Here is a 17,625-nt window from a genome sequence, read left to right as displayed (position 1 = left end):
GTCGTCGTCGGTGTTCTCGTCGGTTGTGACGGTGACTTCGACGCCGTCCTCGGTGATGGCCCACTCCATGACGAGGAAGCCGAGGATGTCGGCGTTGACGAGGGCGGTGCGGAGGAGGTGGAGAGAGGAGTTCTCGAGGGGGGCGGGGTCGGAGATGGCAAAGAGCTTGTTGACGACGACGTAGTCCAGGATGGCGTCGCCGAGAAACTCGAGGCGGTCGAGCGAGGCCCGGATGCCGGGGCCGTTGCAGGAGGGGTGGGTCATGGCTTCGACGAGGAGCGCCTTCTTGGTGAAAGTGTACCCGACTAACGACTCTAGTTGACGCATGGTCCTGGGGAGCGGTTCGTCATCGGGGGCCTCGTTGTACATAACTTCGCGGCCGTACTCGATGCTGTTCCACGCGACATCGGGGAGGAATAAGGACATGCAAGCGAGAGCTTTAGAGATACCGCCGCTCACGAAGGCGGTTCCGATCAGAGCCTCGACCACATCTGCGATGATCTTGGTCGAGATCCTCCTTGTCTCGGTCGCAGAAGGCGGATTCTCGATAAGGTCTTCGACATACGTCGGTCTCCATTTGTGAAGAGTAAAGGCTTTGTGGATAATGTACCGGTCCAGGCCAAAATCGACGGCGGCCCGGAATAGCCTTGAGTTTGACACAATCTTGTCCTTCAAGGGTGACAGGCACCCCTCTGGGAATTTCAAGTCTGTCACTTGTGTTAGCTTAGGGCGGACGCAGACACGAGATCGGAACTTACATGTGGCAGAACAATTGATAGTCGTGCAAAACTTGAGGATCGAATCTCCGAGGAACTCTATCCGCTCGTAGTCAGTCGGGCCTCTAGCCGCACTGGCAGTGATCGCGGTGACGATAAGTGACAAGTCTGTGATGCCCGTTTGCTCCAAGCGAGACTCAAGAAGGTCCTTAGCCACAAGATGAACCTCGAGCGCATGAGTGATGGCGGGTATCATCATGCCGATCTGAGCATAAATTGCAGGCACCTTGTCCACTCGGACTTGATCCGCGGGGAGAATCCTCGGATAGGGCTTGCTGCTTGGCTTCGGTGCCGAGTTTTGATGAAGCGGGCGGAAGGCGCCCGATTTCCTGGGCCAGGTTTTGACGGCCACGTACGCGCTATCCTCGGGAGCCTCTTCGAAGCCCCGATAAGGCTTCGCAACAAGCTCGACCGCAGGTTTGGTGGGAATCCAGTCCAAGCAGAAGTACGGGTGGTTTCGGTTGCCAGTATCGCGGACGAGATGAGCGAACGACTTTTGGCGCAAAAGCTCAGCGCTCGCTACATCGGAGCCCATGTCCTCAAGGCGTATATCCTGGTCCATACAGGTGAACCGAACGGGGAACTGCTTCTCCTCGACATTCCATCTGTGCCCAAAGGCCATGGCAAGCAAGGTAGACGTGTGATCGGCCTGACCCCCGGCAGCCACGCTTGACATGGGCGTATCAGAGTCCATCCCAATGAGCCACGACGATGTATGACTCCAGTACAAATTGAATGGTTCCATGTCAGGGACCGGTACCGGTAGTGCTAGCTCAAGCTCGGCAGAAACTGGGTTGTCGTGGCTGGAGACTGACAGTGTCCTCCGGGAAACTGGAACGCCGTCCTGCCACGCTCGGGCTATCAACGGCCAGGGGTTGAACTGCTCCCTGACCGTGGCCATGCCGACACGCGGCTCAACATCTTTTATCAAGTCGGTTTCCCTGATAGGTAGCAGGTTGTGGTTGACTAACCCGACCTCGTAAAGCTTGGCGTATGCCTGGAATGCAGCATCTTTGCAAGCATTCGCTTCCGAGGTCCAGGCTTGGAGACTCTGGAAGCATCGCAATTCGGGGGCCAGTGAGACTGGCAGATGGACAGTGGCCTTCCGCAGACCCGGCTGATGGGGGTCGACCGGGTTCCCTTCTAGGTCGTGGACGACATAAAAGGGGCTCCAGTCGACAAACTTACGCGTGGAGAGGGTGGCGCAGAAGTGTTCGAGGTGCGACTTGGCATCGAGAATGGTGATTTGAGCGCCCGTCTCCTGGGATCTTAGGACAGGGTAATCCATGTCTTCGATGTTTTCAATTTCCTCGAGTCGCTGGTTCTCGCGCATGTCGTCTTCGTACTTGCGCTTCATCTCTTGTTCCAGATTCTGCCACCCGCGTGACGAGCCGTCTGCTTCATCCTCGACGAGGAGGTACAGCCGAGATGCCGACATCCGTGCCCGGCCCCGGCGTTGGATGAAGGACTTGAGGTTGTCGGGCTTGTCAAAACAAATAACGAGGTTGCATGCCGGCACGTCAATTCCCTCTTCGAGCACGCTCGTTGCCACCAGGAGATTAATCGTCCCTTTCCGGAATGAGAGTAACGAAAGCAAGTATTCCTTTTGGCTCAGGTCCAGAAAATCCTGTCTTCTCCCTGGTACTCTCGAGGTGCCCACCATGGAGCCCACTCGGTAACGGTGCGATGTTTTGGGGTGGACGGCGAGGATGTGCGACAAGACGGCGACTGTCGCCCTCTCCCTAACAAAAACGATCCCAAATGGATTTTCTTGGTGGGATTCGAGAGCGCCGAGCAAAGCTTGCACCTTCGGTGAGAGAGTTGTTGGGATCTCAGGAGGCGCCTGAGCGTCTACCTTCAGGAATGCCTCAACAAGATATTTCCGTTCTTGTTCCGCGAGATTTTCGTTGGTATGGCCAGGGGCGACAGGCGCAGGGTCTTTGACGAATGCAGAAATGACCCTATGGATGTAGTAATCGGCAGCCCAAGGGCCACAGGATTTGCAGATGTCGAAAGCTCCCCTACAGAAGGCCTCCATCTGCGACCTACAGTATGTTTGCTTGGTTAAGAGAACCTTCTTGAGCCTTGCGCGGCCCCGCGGCGTCTTGTCGGTCAACAAATGCCGGACATATGGATCTTGTCGGATGTCAAGCTCCAAGTAGGCACTTTTCAGTTTTGCCATAGTCGGAGTAGGCTCAGTGTCGGTCTCGGGGTTGATCATGGACCCGTACGCAGTGACCTTCATCTCGGGACGGTTGACCTGAGCCATGAGCTCGTCCCGGTGTTTGCTCGGCGTTTTGCAGACGGCATCCAAGGTCTGCTCAAGGACTTCGAGGTCGCTTAGATTGGATCTCATGAGAGGGCTCGCCGTGAGGCCCAGGATATGGGGTACAGGGAGCCCTTCCGCCTTGCTGGGGACATAGTGCTCCTTCATAAGCCTTGCGATGGGATTCCTCCCCTTGGCGTTGTGGGCTATCAGGGTCAGCTGCGGTATTGCTAGTCTGGAGTAAAGTTTTCTGACCTTCGTCAATGACAACGAGGCCAAGAGAAGAGAGTGGGATTAGGGCGTGAGATACAGCGTCGGACAGGATCTGATAGGTTGACACGACGATACGGGTGTTGAGGAGGACGGCATCCCACACGCCAGGTTGAGTCGACCAGGCATCCACACTGTCGGAGCCGAGGATCAGTTTGGATTGGACTCCTGGGATTTGAGCCCGAATTGCCTCGAATTGCTGTTCGGCTAGGGATACTGTCGGAGCCAAGAACCAAACAATCTGAACAGTTAGTTGTGGATTCTTGACTTCGTCGGCAGCCTAGACTAACCTTGTCGCTCTGTTCAAGCTCTGCCTGCATTCTAAGGATGGCACTGACGTTCTTATCAGTATGGTTCTGCCTAAATAGCGGTATCTACTACCACTTACACCTGGGTTTTGCCACTCCCAGTGTCCATCTTGGGGCAATATGTTAGTTAACGAAATGAGCCGATTTCCGTTTCTAGGGGCCACAGCATACCGCAACAATGATATTCTGTTTCAAGCTCTCCTCGAGCATCTCGAGTTGGTAGGCCCTCGCAGTCATGGTTACTACCACTGGAGGTTCTTCGTCGTCCGGAGTGCTGCTGCGAGGGCTGTCTCTGGGTTCCAGCTGGACATCATCTGAGACACTGCTGCCGTCGGCCGACGCAGCGGTATCCGATCCATCAGCTGGCTTATAGAATGGCTCTTCGTCCGGCTCCGAGGAGCTCAAACTGCCGTAGTCGGAATCCATGGTCGTCATACGGCTAAGCAAGTATGCCTTAGTGCTACCAGGTATCTGCAAGGCCACGAGGCAGTTGCGCGGCTGCCTGGGTTCTGTATAGGTTAGCTATGAAGAGTCAAACGCTGACCACAGGTAGTTCTTGGTTGCCCACCTTATGACGCGGCAGGTAAACCTAATCCTAGTGATGGCCGGGGTTCGATCAGCGGGGTGCTCTCCCCGCGTGGGTGATGCACATAGTTACATACCAAGATACTGAAGAGTGGGCGGTCAAACGAGTGCAAGAGTACGTTGGCTTAAGACATTTCAATGTCTTGTTTGCTTAATGTTCACAAGAGTTTCTCTTCAACTCCTTATTTAGGGGATCGAATGGTGCTGGTGGCCCAATTTTAATTGGGTCGAGATGTTCTATTGTTCGTGGAGTGAGGCCCACCACCACTGCTTGTGACCGTCTGTCTTGGGACGAATACTTCAAAGCTGCCACGAGGCCATGGATGGGGTGACCAGAATTCTCTTTTCAGAGCCTTGTCCCGACCATTCGATCCCAACCTAGATGCTTCGTTTGTCAACTGTAGGTTGCCGCGCTTACAACCTACCCGAGTGCAAATTTGCTAGCTGCGTGTAACCGTGAGTGACGCATCCCGAGGAACTGGTTATGCCTCCATGTTCCCAAATGGGTAATTGCGTACCATGGCCCCGGGGCAGAGCCGCCGAATTTCGGCGCTGAAGTTGCGGGCTTCGTTCGGTGTGGTGTCATACGGCAATTGAATGCATCTTTCCGAGTTCTGATGCGGCATTCCATCAAGTGCGGGGCCATTTTAGGTTGACTCGTGGGACTCGTCATCTTCTCCTCGTTGTCCAGGACTGCACCTGCCTTTTCAGGCTTTTCTATCGCGGAATAGATCACTCTAGAATTTGTTTGACCTTGTCACTTTGCCCAAAAGGGCGAAGACCCCTAGCTATGATGCTTTATGCAACCGGGTTTAATGCCTGGAACCAATTGCAATTCGAAACCTTCGGGGATAACGAGCCCGATGACATCCCAAGCTTCACTTGCATGTTGCGAGGTGACGATGATGACTGCGTTCGCCCATTTTTCTCATATACTCGAGGTAAGTGAGTCATAACTACCACTTGGATGTATGATGCGAATGGGAGACGGGTATCACCAAATCAGCGGTGGCTGATCGTTGCCTACCTATGGGGTGGATGTATACATAGTCAATCTCAAAAATGGTGGATATCGAGTAGCCGGCCTGGTGCCAAAGGGCCATGAGAGGTTACGCACGGCTGATGAATGGGCCTACACAAATTTCGTCGAAGCATCCAACGGGGTCATCGTAGGTAACGTAGCGACCATATGCCCATCTTCAATGAACAAGAGTATCACTTACGCCAGCCGACTTTGATGACCACTAGCCCATGACGACAGGGACACCCTCCACCAATACCCTTCCATCCACGACCTCCTCTCCAACGGCCAATCTCACAGCTTCCCAAACTTCCCCAACATAACCCAGCTGGTCGCCTACGAAACCGGCTTCGCGGCCCTCTCATCAGCAGGCCATGTCTGGACATGGGGTGACGAGCGGTACACGGCCTGCCTGGGCAGAGAGATTACCGCTTCCAGGTATGTGCATAGGTACTTGGCATATCACTCTCACCTCCCCCCTCGTCCAACTCCCCAACAAGCAAGAATTAACATTAACCCCCCTCACCCCACCATCCCAGCCCCGCAGAAACCCCCAGCCTCGTCACCGACCTCGACGACCTCCCCACAGGCCCCGTCATCAAGCTCGCAGCAGGCGGCTACGTGCTGGCCGCACTGACAGCCGGAAATGACCTCTACTGTTGGGGCCACGCAGGGCGCTCTCCGATGTTCGACGAGCTCTCCGATGTCCCGAGCCCAGTGGTGATCGACGACAAGGACATCGTCGACGTCGCGGTGGGGGAGGCGCACATGCTCGTGCTGACCGCGGACAGAGAGGTGTACGTGGTTGGCAGCAACACGAATGGGCAGCTCGGTTTGCCAGGGGTAGCCTCCACCCGCAGTTGGACGCGCATCGACCTGGCCTCGGTGCTCGGCACGGGGGAGACCGTCACGGGGGTGGCAGCGGGGCCGAGGAACTCGTTCTTGAGGGTCGGGCGACAGCCTGAAGAATGGCAGTAAAAAGAAGCCTAGCTCCGGGTTGTTCTTTTCTCTCTCTCCCTCTCTATCACCTTTCGTGACCCTGTCGTCTAGTGTACAGTGAAGGTTTTGCCTGCAGAGAAAGGACCCCGGAAAGATCCTCATGATTCATCCACCCATCCCGTCGGAACGCCATGCTCAAAATCATAGATTCGTGAGGTAGTCCTCGATCTCCTGCGGCGTGAGCTTCCGGAAACGGGGTCCCACCGCACCCTCCACGCCCTCTACGCCGAGGAGGTGGTCTGCGGGTGCGCCGACGATGCCTGGATCAAGTTAAAACTTGCAATTCCTCTCAGGAAACTGACAACGCAAACTTACCAATCTCAATTGTCTCCCCATTCATCTCTCCTTCAATCGTCTCCTTCAGCGTCAGCAGCGCGATGTGTACCGCATCCTCCAGCTCCAGCCCCTCTGTGTACCTCTTCTCAAGGAACGTCTTCGCCGTCGTAGCGCTCTTGCCAATCGCAGTCGCCTTCCAGGGGAAATAACTCCCGCTGGGATCGACCTGGTACAGCATAGGCCCGCCCTTCAAAACACCGCCAGTCCTATCACTCAGCTTGGGGCCCTCGCCCCCGGGCCCCTCCTCCTCCCCTCCCTTCCCCGCGCCGGCGGCCGCCTTCTCGGCCTTGGCCTTCTCGAGCTCCTCCTCGGGCAAGACGCCCTCGTCCCAGCCGGCGACCAGCAGGCTGACGCCGTAGGGCCGCACGCCGCCGGACTGGGTGGCCTCCTGCATGACGCGCGCCACGTCCTGCACCAGGATCCGCGTCGGCGGGTACTCGTTGTAGATGCGCTTGTACCCGGTGTGTGATACCTTGCGCGCCCGGTCCACCAGCACCCGGTAGTCGGGCCCCATGCCGCTGTACACCATGCCGATGTTGGGCGTGATGAGGCTGATCTTGGCGAGCGAGGAGGGGTCGGCGAGCGGGGAGGACGATTTCTTTTCCGTGGCGAGAACGATGCCGTTCGTGGCTGTTTGGGGTTGAGCGTAATGTTAGGGGATGCCCAGTGTTTGGTTGCGCGTGAAGGGGGGGGGGATATGGATTGAGGAGGGGTCCGGGCGAGGAGAGGTGGGGAGGGGGGAACGGACCTTTGATGCCCAGGGCTGTTACGCCTTGGTTGACGGCGTTGAGCGCATACTCTGTGTGGCTGTTAGAGAATGGACTCGTTATGCTAGCTGAAAGCTATCGCGGGCTTCAAAGCGCAAGAATGGGTGACCGACCGATCTGAACCAGTTTGCCGCTGTCGGGTTGTTAACATCACCGTTTACACTGTAGCCTAGGGACGGTTGGCTTACCTTGGCGAGAATGTTGTGAGAGAGAACGAGTATCTGTCCGCCATGGTGCCGGTTTGGAAGGCTCAAGTTGGGATGCAAGTTGATAATCGTGGGTTGTCTTGCTGTATTTCCAAAGTTGGCGTTGCAAGTCAAGGCTGCTGTTGTTCGCAACCAGCAACCAGGCACAGCGATGTTGCGCGTCGATGGCCAGGCCTCAGCGCTGAGAGAGCTTGGGCCAACCCGCTGTTGGATGGAGCTGCTGATTCGCCCAGTTGCCGGCTTGGTGGGGGTTGTCCCGCCAGGCTGATCCGCTCGTGGTCTAACCGCAAAGGGGAAGCGGGCCTGAAATTGAAAAAGCTGTCAGTTTTCAGAAACTCTTTTTCCATCATGTTGCAAAACCTCTGCCAATCTGGCATTGTTTGGTGTTCTGATGAAACCAACCCAAACCCGTTCTTTATGGGCGGATGTTTATAAATGGGATGCTCGGAGAGGTAAGGCTTAGTGGGAGGCTCATTCCGCAACAACGCTCGAGCTCGCCCAGACAGCACTTTTGAGCAAACCAGCTGGCGCGGACTGACACCTGTCACATTCGGTGACTTTCCAAGCCCCCAAGCTTTATTACATGCTTGGTGGTTCATTTCAACGTCGAGTGAAGCACTTCACCTATTTCCTCACTTACTCAAACATCAGACATACATGACTTCCACAGCCATTTGATTTCACAATGGCCTCTACATCGTTCGAACCGCGATGGGGCTGGCCCTCTGCAACAGACAAGACATCCGATGACAATCACAGAACCGACGCGCCAACACCCCCGACACCCGAGGAGCAGACATCCGGCGCTGCCGGCCCCTCGGACACTCCATCTCCACGCCCGACCCCTACACAGAAGCAACGGCGCTATAGCCCGCGAACTTGCCGCATCTGTCTCGAGGTCGTCAATCCCACGACGGAGATTGACGATTCGTTCGCAGGCCGGGTCTTCTCCAACAAGACCCGCGTGCGTTATGTGTCCGAGGACCCGGAGCTCGGCCGCCTCTTCAGCCCTTGCAAATGCAAAGGCTCGCAGAGGTATGTCCACGAGGGGTGTCTGCAGGCCTGGAGGAACGCATCCCCTCTGTCGGACCGGAACTACTGGCGCTGCCCAACCTGCCACTTCGAGTACCGCCTCGAGCGCCTGCGCTGGGGCCGTTGGCTTTCGAGCCGGCTCCTCCGGGTCTCCCTGACCCTTTCCATCATGGTGGCTACCATCTTCGTCCTTGGGTTTATCGCCGACCCTATCCTCGGTTTTTGGGATGATCCGTTTGGTACCATTGTCGGGGGGCTCATGGATATCGAGTTTGATGAACCGGTACTGAGGGATGATGGGCCGAGCAGCTGGGCTGGCCACTTTATGAGAGGGTTTCTTTCTCTGGGGATTCTGGGTTTTCTGAAGACCATGTTCTTCATGTCACCGTTCAATTGGATCAACATACGGTTTGGTGGTGCGGGTCGTCGGAGACGGGCGGCCGGCAGAGACAGGATGGAGTCAATCAACTGGGGTCTTGTTCTTATTGGAGTGCTGACCTTTTTGGGAGTAAGTACTGTTTTTTGACCCCCTTGATATCATGGGTACTAACAGTACTGTAGGCAACGTGGAAGTTTGTCAACCATCTCATGGCCAAGACCCTCGAGAATGCCAGGGATCGTGTCGTGGATGTCCAGGAGGACGAGCCCGACGAAGACGAAGCCGACGAGGATGCCGTACCTGGTGACACGGCACCCGGGGCAGCGACCGACGAGTCGAGAAAGGATAAGTAATGTAATTCTGCGCAGCGTGTACTGATAGCATGGTTTTCTCCAACGACGATTGATGTGTCAACCTCGCGATACCACCGAATGACACCCTCTGGTTTCCCTACTGCACACTCTTAAGTTGCCACAGCTGCGCCTCCGTGCCGTTGCAACTAGTCTGTGTGCAGAGATGAAGCTTCGCTGCCGCCCTGAGAACGGGGCGTCTTGTCCTGTTCTCGTCGTGGTCAGGTGCGAATGCGTGAACCCGTGCCTACAATCGGGGGCTTCTCGGAGTTCCTCGAGTCTATCTCTGCTTCCTCGGCGTTTCTTTGCCAAGTTCAAAAGGTTGCTGCGAGGCTGGGTTGATACATATATGTTCTACACTAGAGAGCATTGCGCCATGGTTATTTTGATAGCAATCTACACTTCTACCTTAATTAACCTCAACATCAACTCGGTTTCTGGAGGCACCGAATTCAACCTGGGCCAGAGTAAGTGCTGAGTCTTTCCATGATTCAGATGGAAATTCCCACTTCCCCCCAACACCGTTTACATATAGAAGAAGATTCGAACTTCATACTTTGATCAAGGCGCTCGACACCAGCCTAATGATACGGGGTCCGAGACCTTCCCACCAAGAGTTTTCGCGCTCAACGGATGCTGAGTAGTAAAAACACGCGCCTTTCCTAACCGGCTACCACCTTGGTATGCCTTGGTAGTGGTTGGTGAGATTTTTCACTTTTGATCCTTCATTTTGCTTTCTCGTTTCTGTCTCTCTTCACAGTAACGAGGGTTGGCCAGGGTTAGGGGTAATTAATGTTACATGCATTACGATAAGCCTATCGCCAACCCCATATCCCAGCACCATCCACATTTCCCCTGCCAGAAGTTCTGCTTGTTATCGCAGTTGGAACTCAGGAAGGCCAGCGGTTTCGTGATGATTTCCCCTTGGCAACCTCAAGGTCCATTCTCTGTCCCCTTGGCGTTTGAGGAGGTAGCCCGAGGGCAAGCTGTTGGACGAACCTACTCGAATTCACCAATGTCCTGATTTCAACCTTTGTGCGACCGGTCTGCAAGCGATTCAAGTCATCCTGACAAGAAAACCACCTATCGATCCTCAACATCGTCTTTTCGCAAATTGAGAGAGTGCTTTACTCGTTCACTATCCAGTGACCTCCTCGGATAGTTTTTCACGAAAAGTCACGTTCTTTGCTCCTTGTGTTCGACGGTGCTCCCGAGCCACGTAGCGACACGCGGCATCGACCATCCACCGATTTTACGAGCACCCCGATCGATCCCCCTCACATTGGTCTCAATCTCGGCCTAGGGACGACTCCCCGGGCCTCCTTTTGCCCACGATGCATTTCGCACTCCCCCCACGAAAAACGTCGCAGCCTCCGCCCTACCTCCCGCGCACATCACGATTGCCCGGCTTGCGGAGGTCTCGACTCAAGCTCATTGCGCTCGGCGGGCTCCTTTTTCTCACCCTCATATACCTCGTCACTCGATCAAGCGGCCGAAATGCGTCGTTGCGAGAACCCAAGGGCGACCCACCTGTGGTACTAGTGACAGTGTTGGATGCGAGCAAGTACAGCGGGGTGTATTTGGAAACGGTGAAGCAGAACAGGTTGCAGTATGCCCAGAAGCATGGTATGCCAGCCATCAGGGACAATGGATAAAGTGAACGCACAGTCTGACGGACAAGATAGGTTACAAAACCCTCCTCGCCAGGATCGGCGACTACGACCTAGCCGGCTCGCCCTTCTCCTGGACTGCCATTTTCGCCATGCGAGACGCGCTGACCAAGTTTCCGGATTGCCACTATGTCTGGTACCTGGACGCGAGTGGCCTGATCATGAACCCAAAACTGAAGATCGAGGAGCACGTCATGCGAGCGGCCAAGTTAGACGAGCTCATGAAAAAAGACTACCCTGTCGTCCCGCCGGATAGCATCATTAAGACGTTCAGCCATCTCAAGGGGCAGGATGTGGACTTTGTGATTACTCAGGACAAGGACGGGCTGTCGTCGGCCAGTTACATTGTGCGCAATGGTGACTGGGCGCGCTTCTTTCTCGAGACGTGGTTCAGCCCGCTTTATCGAAGCTATGATTTTCAAAAAGCAGAGACACATGCTTTGGTGCGTTCCCGACCAACCAAACTTTTATACCCTTTGTAATATGCATGTTTATGTTAACTCTTTGTGCCTGCAGGAACACATGGTGCAGTGGCACCCGACCATCCTCTCTCGAATGGCCATCGTCGATCAGCGCATCCTCAACTCCTATGCCAAGGGCGACAAGGACGCAGAGTACAAGGACGGGGATCTGGTCATCAGGTTTCCCGAGTGTACATCCACTGGGCCGCAGGCGTGCGAGACCGAGTCTCAGGTGTTTGCACAGGCGTGGCGCAGGGTGTTTGCTAGTATATGATGGTCGAATTTGGTGGATGATATTGGCCAAGCTATCTCCGGCCAGGCAAATTTGTTGACGTCAGACGCTAGCTATCCTGCTGATCTATTCCTCGAGGCTTTGGGATATCGTACCTTGAGGCGTTTGGGTTTGGGTTTGGGTTCTAGCACAGCCCTGACTGTATTGGTGGTTATGTGCCCCACGGCAACACATACCTGGGGGACGGACATGGCCTAGAGGTTGCTACTCGGTGATAAGACTTCAAGGTGCCATACCTCCAAACCCCGAATGGGGGAGCAAGGTGGCCACGTGGTAGCCCACGTTTATGAGATCCACGAAAGACAAGATGGGAGGTAGCGGCAGTTGTATAATGTATTTGTATTAGCATGTTTTCTGGCAAATCTGCTCAGAGCTTATTTGGTTGGTCTTTTTCCCCTCCTGCTCTATGTATACGCAACACCGAGGCCCGGGGAAGCTCCCCACATATGCATCTCCAACCGCCGGCTTGCAAGAATTACGTGTACAACCCCACCGAATCAAGAAATGCATGGCTATATTATGAAGGTTCTCCGACAGTGTTGCGTCCGATGAGGTCACGCCGGGGACGGTGATACCAGATTTGCGCCCGTCTCCGACTCCGTGTCTATCAATGAGGAGAATACGAGTCCGTGACCCTGCTTTATGGCCTCGCAGTGACACACAAAGATGCATTGACGCAAAAGAAACGAGGCTCGGTCGAAGTGAACTTTCGAGCATGTGAAGATTCCAAGGTTCTATGCAGCACTAAAGAGCATTAGCTGTGCCAAGCCATGCATTTAGGGCGCATTCTGCGCGCAAAGCGGGAGCCGCGGGGCGCCGGCTTTGGGATTGGGGGGAGCATGGGTTGGACCTCAAAAAGCCGGGGTCTGCTGCCCGCGGCAGGCCTGCCTGCTCGGTCCAAGATGCCCCAATCAGCGGGATGAGCCGAGCTCCAAATGAGAGGTCATCCATTGCCCTGTTTGTCCCGCGGTACCCGAATTCCCCTGACCTACATGCCCTGTTGTTAATCTTTCCTTCTCGACCTCAGTGTCGGATTTTTTAACCGCCACAAAGGTCTACGATCTTTGTTATTATAAATATGTCAGGAACATCACGCTTACCCGTTAGTCTGCGGGAAGGCTTCGAAAATGCCCGGAGGAGAACCCGGGCGGCGAGAAGCCCGTTGGCCATGATCAACTTGGATCTGTAGGTGGCTGACTTTCATGCCCTCCCGTTTCTTGCGCCGCATTCTTCCCGTCCCTCCACCATCTCAAACTTGGCGTGGCGCAACAACCTACCCAAGTAGTATATATAACTCGAAGTCAATTGCTGAAATGACCAACCACTGACACCAACCCCTTTCTCAGGATCCGTAACATCGTTTTCTTCCTGTTCCTCTGGAAATGGACGCGCCGCGTACTATGGAAACTCAAGGGCCGCGGCCTGTTCGGCACGCTGATCGAAGTGTACACTGATGTGCGCCGCGTGTTGTACGGCTGGTTCCTCCGGATGCCGGGTGTGCGGACCCAGGTTCGCAAACAGGTCGAGGAAGCTCTCACCAAGCTACAAGCTAAACTCGTCCCCACCAATACGACACGCTACCTGACGCTGCCCAAGGAGGGCTGGGCCGAGGACGCCGTGCGCAAGGAACTCGAGACGCTCGCCACCATGGACCACACGCGCTGGGAGGACGGCTACGTCTCGGGTGCCGTCTACCACGGCGAGGACGAGCTGCTGAAGCTGCAGACGGAGGCGTACGGGAAGTTCACCGTGGCGAACCCGATCCATCCCGATGTGTTCCCCGGCGTGCGGAAGATGGAGGCCGAGGTGGTGGCCATGGTGTTGAGCCTGTTCAACGCGCCGCGGGGTGCTGCGGGCGTGAGCACGAGCGGCGGGACTGAGAGTATCTTGATGGCTTGCCTCAGCGCGAGGCAAAAGGCCTATGTTGAGCGGGGCATTACCGAGCCGGAAATGTAAACAACCGCCCAGGCCCCTCTATTGATTTGAGCGCCGTTACTAACAGGTTCCCAGGATCTTGCCCGACACGGCACACACAGCCTTCCGCAAGGCGGGCGAGTACTTCAAGATCAAAGTCCACCTCGTCGCGTGCCCCGCCCCAAGCTACCAGGTCGACATCCGGCGCGTGGCCCGTCTCGTCAATAGGAACACCATCCTCCTCGTCGGCTCGGCACCCAACTTCCCGCACGGCATCATCGACGACATCTCGGCGCTCTCCAAGCTGGCCGTTAAGAAGCGCCTGCCCCTCCACGTCGACTGCTGCCTAGGCTCCTTCCTGGTGCCCTTCCTCGAGAAGGCCGGTTTCGAGACGACGCCCTTCGACTTCCGCCTCAAGGGCGTCACCTCCATCAGCTGCGACACGCACAAGTACGGCTTCGCGCCCAAGGGCAACAGCACCGTGCTCTACCGCACCCAAGCCCTGCGCACCTACCAATACTTCGTCGACCCGGCCTGGCCCGGCGGCGTCTACGCCTCCCCCGGCATCGCCGGCTCCCGGCCGGGCGCCCTCATCGCCGGCTGCTGGGCCAGCCTCATGACGGTCGGCGAAACGGGCTACCTCAAGTCCTGCACGCAAATCGTTGGCGCCACCAAGCGCCTGCTCAGCCACATCCAAACCCACCCGACCCTCTCCACCGAGCTCGAGATCCTCGGCAACCCCCTCGTCAGCGTCGTCGCCTTCCGCGCGCGCTCGCTCAACATCTACGACGTCGCCGACGCCATGTCGGCCCGCGGCTGGCACCTCAACGCCCTGCAAGACCCCCCCGCCATCCACGTCGCCGTCACCCTGCCCATCGTCAAAGTCTGGGAGCGCCTCGCCGCCGACCTCGAGGCCGTCGTCGATGCCGAGCGCGAGAAGGAGCGCGCCCGCCAGGTCGAGGGCAAGAAGACGCGTGGTGGGGAGGCCGTTACCGGGGATGCGGCCGCGCTGTATGGTGTCGCCGGGTCGTTGCCGAATAAGAGCGTGGTGGTGGATTTGGCGAGCGGGTTTTTGGATTTGTTGTATAAGGCGTGACGTGGTGTGTAAGGTGTGAGGTGGTGTGAGGCGAGGGGATGGGTTTTTCTTTGGGGTTGTTGGGATTGGGCGTGGGAATTGGGACGGGGGCGGGTTGGTGGCCACGTTGATTTTGCATGTTTCTTAGGTTTGTTTACATTGGGAGAGGGGGAGAGTGGGAGATGAAGGGCGGTTGTACTACCTAGCTAAAGGATTTCCCCAAGCTTATTGTTGTAGAGGTGGGTAGACAAGGCGAGCATGATCATTGTCACACCTCCATCATCAAACCAAACAGCACACATTTTGTTTTCGTACCTATGTTGTGATTCGGTCTATATCAATCAATCAGTCTTACATATTCTCTCGCGTTCCCATTCCCTCTTTCAACATTCCCATTGCTTGCTTTGTTGCTGTCGACACAATCCAGGTCTAGCGATGCCAACCAACAATCAATCCTCCTCCTCTACAACAGCAGTGGCGGATGGGTAGTAAGTAGTAAAACGATAGGGCCTCCTATTCCCAACGTACAGATGAGGCAAAAGCTTCCCATTTCCTCTCCATTCCATGACAAAGCGCCAGGCCCCGTGCAAGATAAACGATCCAGCAATGCCGGCGCCCCTTGTGCGTGTATGTCCATGTAGGTCCCCATCAACCGCCCGGAAAGGATGGGCTAGGATGGATGGAGACAGCAAAATATCAAATAGCCAAAGCCCCCCTAGTTCAATTCGGTCCAATATCTCACATCCGCAGCACCAACAGGGGAAAGTAGTAGACTCTTTCAGAGCTCACTATCGCTGCCCCGAGCGGGGTAATGGTGGTTATGGTGCTGGGGGCGCTGGGGGTCGGCGGTGGTAGACGACGACGGCTTAAAGATGGCCTCGACGTCACCGACCTGCCTGCGCTCGGTAATCTCGAGCGGGGCCAGGTTCTTGAGGCGCTTGCGCATCAGGTATCGCATTGGCAGCGTCAATCCTCGGGGCGATGCAGACGTACCGGTACCCCTCATGACTGCTGATTGCTATGCCAGCGGCTCCGACGAGCTTGATAGGCGGTTCAGGTGGAGGTACACGTCTGTGCCGTAACTGTGGGTGCCAGCATTGTTAGTATGATGACGGATGGGGGGAGAGAGGCTTGGAAACATACCCTTCCATGCTTATTAGCTTGAGGTCACCGCCAAAGTACCTCGCATACAGTCGTGATATTGGTAAGCCGTAGCCGAACCCGGCCATAGGTGCCTTGAAGTCGCTCTTGTCAAAGTCCGGGTCGAGGTTGGGTGTCCTGTCGACAGTGGTGTACATGTACGTCCAGACCAGCGGGATGGCGCTGCGTGGGATACCGCCGCCCTCGTCTGAGACCTTTATCGTGATGTCCTCCTTGCCCTCGGCCACGATCACCTTGGTGACGGGGAACTCCTGCTTGTCTTGGCCGTGTGTCTCAACCACGGCGCGCAGCGAGTTCTTGAGCGTCTCGAAGAGCATGTGCGACAAGTGGCCCGGCACATACATGAAGTTGAGGTTTGGATCGCATACGAGCTGGATCTTGGGCGCCTCGAACAGACCGTAATGGTCCTCGCAAACAAATCGTGCGTTCTCAATGGCTTCCTGCGCCAGGTCCTTAACGTACGTCTTGGTGCAGATGATACCAACGTAAGAAGGGTCTCGGTAGTGGCTCTGGTCGGTCAGAGCAATGTGCTGTCCGATGAGCATGCGTATCCCGATGCGCGACATGTAGAAGCGGTCCAGGAAGGATTGTATGTTGCTGTCGATCTGCATCCGTTGCCGTTTGCGTTTGTACTCGAGGATGCCCTGCGCCATGGTGGTGACCACGCTGTCGTGCCGCCTCTTGATGCGATGTAATGCCTGGGCAAATTTCATGTTATACAATTGCAGCTCAGGTGGCCAGTCGCCTGTGTCGTCCACCATAGCAAAGTATCTCCTTGTTGCGGGGAACCTGCCCTTGGACCAGCCATTGCCGTTGCCGTTGGCGGTACCGTTCCACGAGTTGTACTGCCCCTCTTCAATGCTCGGGTTTGGTGTCGCTTCGCTCAGCCACGATGTGCTTCTCCCGGATATCCTCGAGGGCCTCATCAACCTCTCTCGTACCTCCTTGGCGAGATCGGGCCTGGGCAATGTTGTAATTTCCTAAACCAAATAACATGGGTGAGTCACACATCTTCTCCACTGGCGGCGGTGCGGGTGCGTACCTCGAACGACTGTGCATACCATTCAGCCACCTTCTTCACCGAGGGCATCTCGTTGAGGCCATCAGGTAGGGTTTCGAGCTCCTGGACACGGTGGGCGAGTCGGATGGGCAGCTCCTCGGCGAGGAACTGCGAGGCACGGAATAGTGTCCCTTGCACGCCAACGTCAGAATAAGAGCCTGGACGTTATCGCGAGAGGGAATTGGAGCCTGCTCACCAGTTGACGGCTTCTCGCCAAACTGCACCATCTGACGCAGGCTCACGCCAGTAGCGGGGAAGCTGGCATAGTGCCGGATGGTGTCCATCAACCGCTCGCTTGCCTTCCAGGCCATTTTGGCGGCTCAGGCTGCGCCAATTGTACTGGGCGGATGATGCTCGGGTTTTGTACCGTGCAGCATAAGTGCCGAGCGGTGTCCGCCGTGTGATGCCTAATGTGTCGTCTCTGACTGGGCGCGGCGGCGGCTCAAAGCGCGGGCGTGTCGGGCGTAGATTCGGGACGCAGGTGTGGGTGTTGACAGTTAAGCCGAGGCAAGCGGACCAGGGCCTCTCCAATGACGCAACCAATGCCGGGCCTGGCAAGCAAACAACACAACTCGAGTAATTGACCTTAGCTATGCCACGAAAAGTTTGGCGTACGTGCTGACATGGAGGTGGCCGTCTTCAATGTTGCGGGAGAGAGAGCGCGGGCAAGGCGGGGCAAGGGATGCTCACGTACTTT

At 56.1% G+C, this 17,625-nt stretch overlaps 6 protein-coding genes across 6 annotated transcripts in view; 3 read left to right on the top strand and 3 right to left on the bottom strand.

The window, feature by feature from the left end:
• The window catches only part of CHGG_10408 (uncharacterized protein), a gene marked incomplete at both ends in the record, with an annotated part of 5,224 nt that extends 373 nt beyond the window's left edge, over window positions 1–4,851 (bottom strand). The window contains 5 exons of the mRNA XM_001228334.1: window positions 31–707; window positions 759–3,272; window positions 3,391–3,592; window positions 3,651–3,672; window positions 4,631–4,851. Of these exons, the coding sequence (XP_001228335.1) occupies window positions 31–707; window positions 759–3,272; window positions 3,391–3,592; window positions 3,651–3,672; window positions 4,631–4,851 (3,636 nt within the window). The remainder of the gene's footprint in view (window positions 1–30; window positions 708–758; window positions 3,273–3,390; window positions 3,593–3,650; window positions 3,673–4,630) is intronic.
• Window positions 4,852–6,366: 1,515 nt separating this feature from the next.
• On the bottom strand, window positions 6,367–7,560 carry CHGG_10407 (uncharacterized protein; the record flags this gene model as incomplete). Its single annotated transcript, XM_001228333.1, has 4 exons — window positions 6,367–6,485; window positions 6,541–7,191; window positions 7,442–7,461; window positions 7,517–7,560. 4 exons carry the CDS (start codon window positions 7,558–7,560, stop codon window positions 6,367–6,369), a joined length of 834 nt encoding a protein of 277 aa, XP_001228334.1.
• A 659-nt stretch (window positions 7,561–8,219) lies between these two features.
• Window positions 8,220–9,298, top strand: CHGG_10406 (uncharacterized protein; the record flags this gene model as incomplete). Its single annotated transcript, XM_001228332.1, has 2 exons — window positions 8,220–9,074; window positions 9,128–9,298. The coding sequence occupies 2 exons, from the start codon at window positions 8,220–8,222 to the stop codon at window positions 9,296–9,298; spliced, it is 1,026 nt and encodes a 341-aa protein (XP_001228333.1).
• Window positions 9,299–10,629: 1,331 nt separating this feature from the next.
• Window positions 10,630–11,700, top strand: CHGG_10405 (uncharacterized protein; the record flags this gene model as incomplete). The annotated part of the gene is made up of 3 exons (XM_001228331.1): window positions 10,630–10,921; window positions 10,981–11,408; window positions 11,482–11,700. 3 exons carry the CDS (start codon window positions 10,630–10,632, stop codon window positions 11,698–11,700), a joined length of 939 nt encoding a protein of 312 aa, XP_001228332.1.
• A 1,096-nt stretch (window positions 11,701–12,796) lies between these two features.
• On the top strand, window positions 12,797–14,728 carry CHGG_10404 (uncharacterized protein; the record flags this gene model as incomplete). Its single annotated transcript, XM_001228330.1, has 3 exons — window positions 12,797–12,903; window positions 13,065–13,670; window positions 13,729–14,728. The coding sequence occupies 3 exons, from the start codon at window positions 12,797–12,799 to the stop codon at window positions 14,726–14,728; spliced, it is 1,713 nt and encodes a 570-aa protein (XP_001228331.1).
• Window positions 14,729–15,725: 997 nt separating this feature from the next.
• On the bottom strand, window positions 15,726–17,239 carry CHGG_10403 (uncharacterized protein; the record flags this gene model as incomplete). The annotated part of the gene is made up of 5 exons (XM_001228329.1): window positions 15,726–15,789; window positions 15,851–16,745; window positions 16,810–16,828; window positions 16,911–17,059; window positions 17,125–17,239. The coding sequence occupies 5 exons, from the start codon at window positions 17,237–17,239 to the stop codon at window positions 15,726–15,728; spliced, it is 1,242 nt and encodes a 413-aa protein (XP_001228330.1).
• Between the last annotated feature and the right edge of the window lie 386 nt (window positions 17,240–17,625).

This window comes from Chaetomium globosum, genomic scaffold (assembly GCF_000143365.1).
Source record: "Chaetomium globosum CBS 148.51 scaffold_7 genomic scaffold, whole genome shotgun sequence".
NCBI classification, from domain to species: domain Eukaryota; kingdom Fungi; phylum Ascomycota; class Sordariomycetes; order Sordariales; family Chaetomiaceae; genus Chaetomium; species Chaetomium globosum.
Note: the sequence above shows the minus strand (reverse complement) of the source record. Positions and strands in the feature narration are given on the sequence as shown.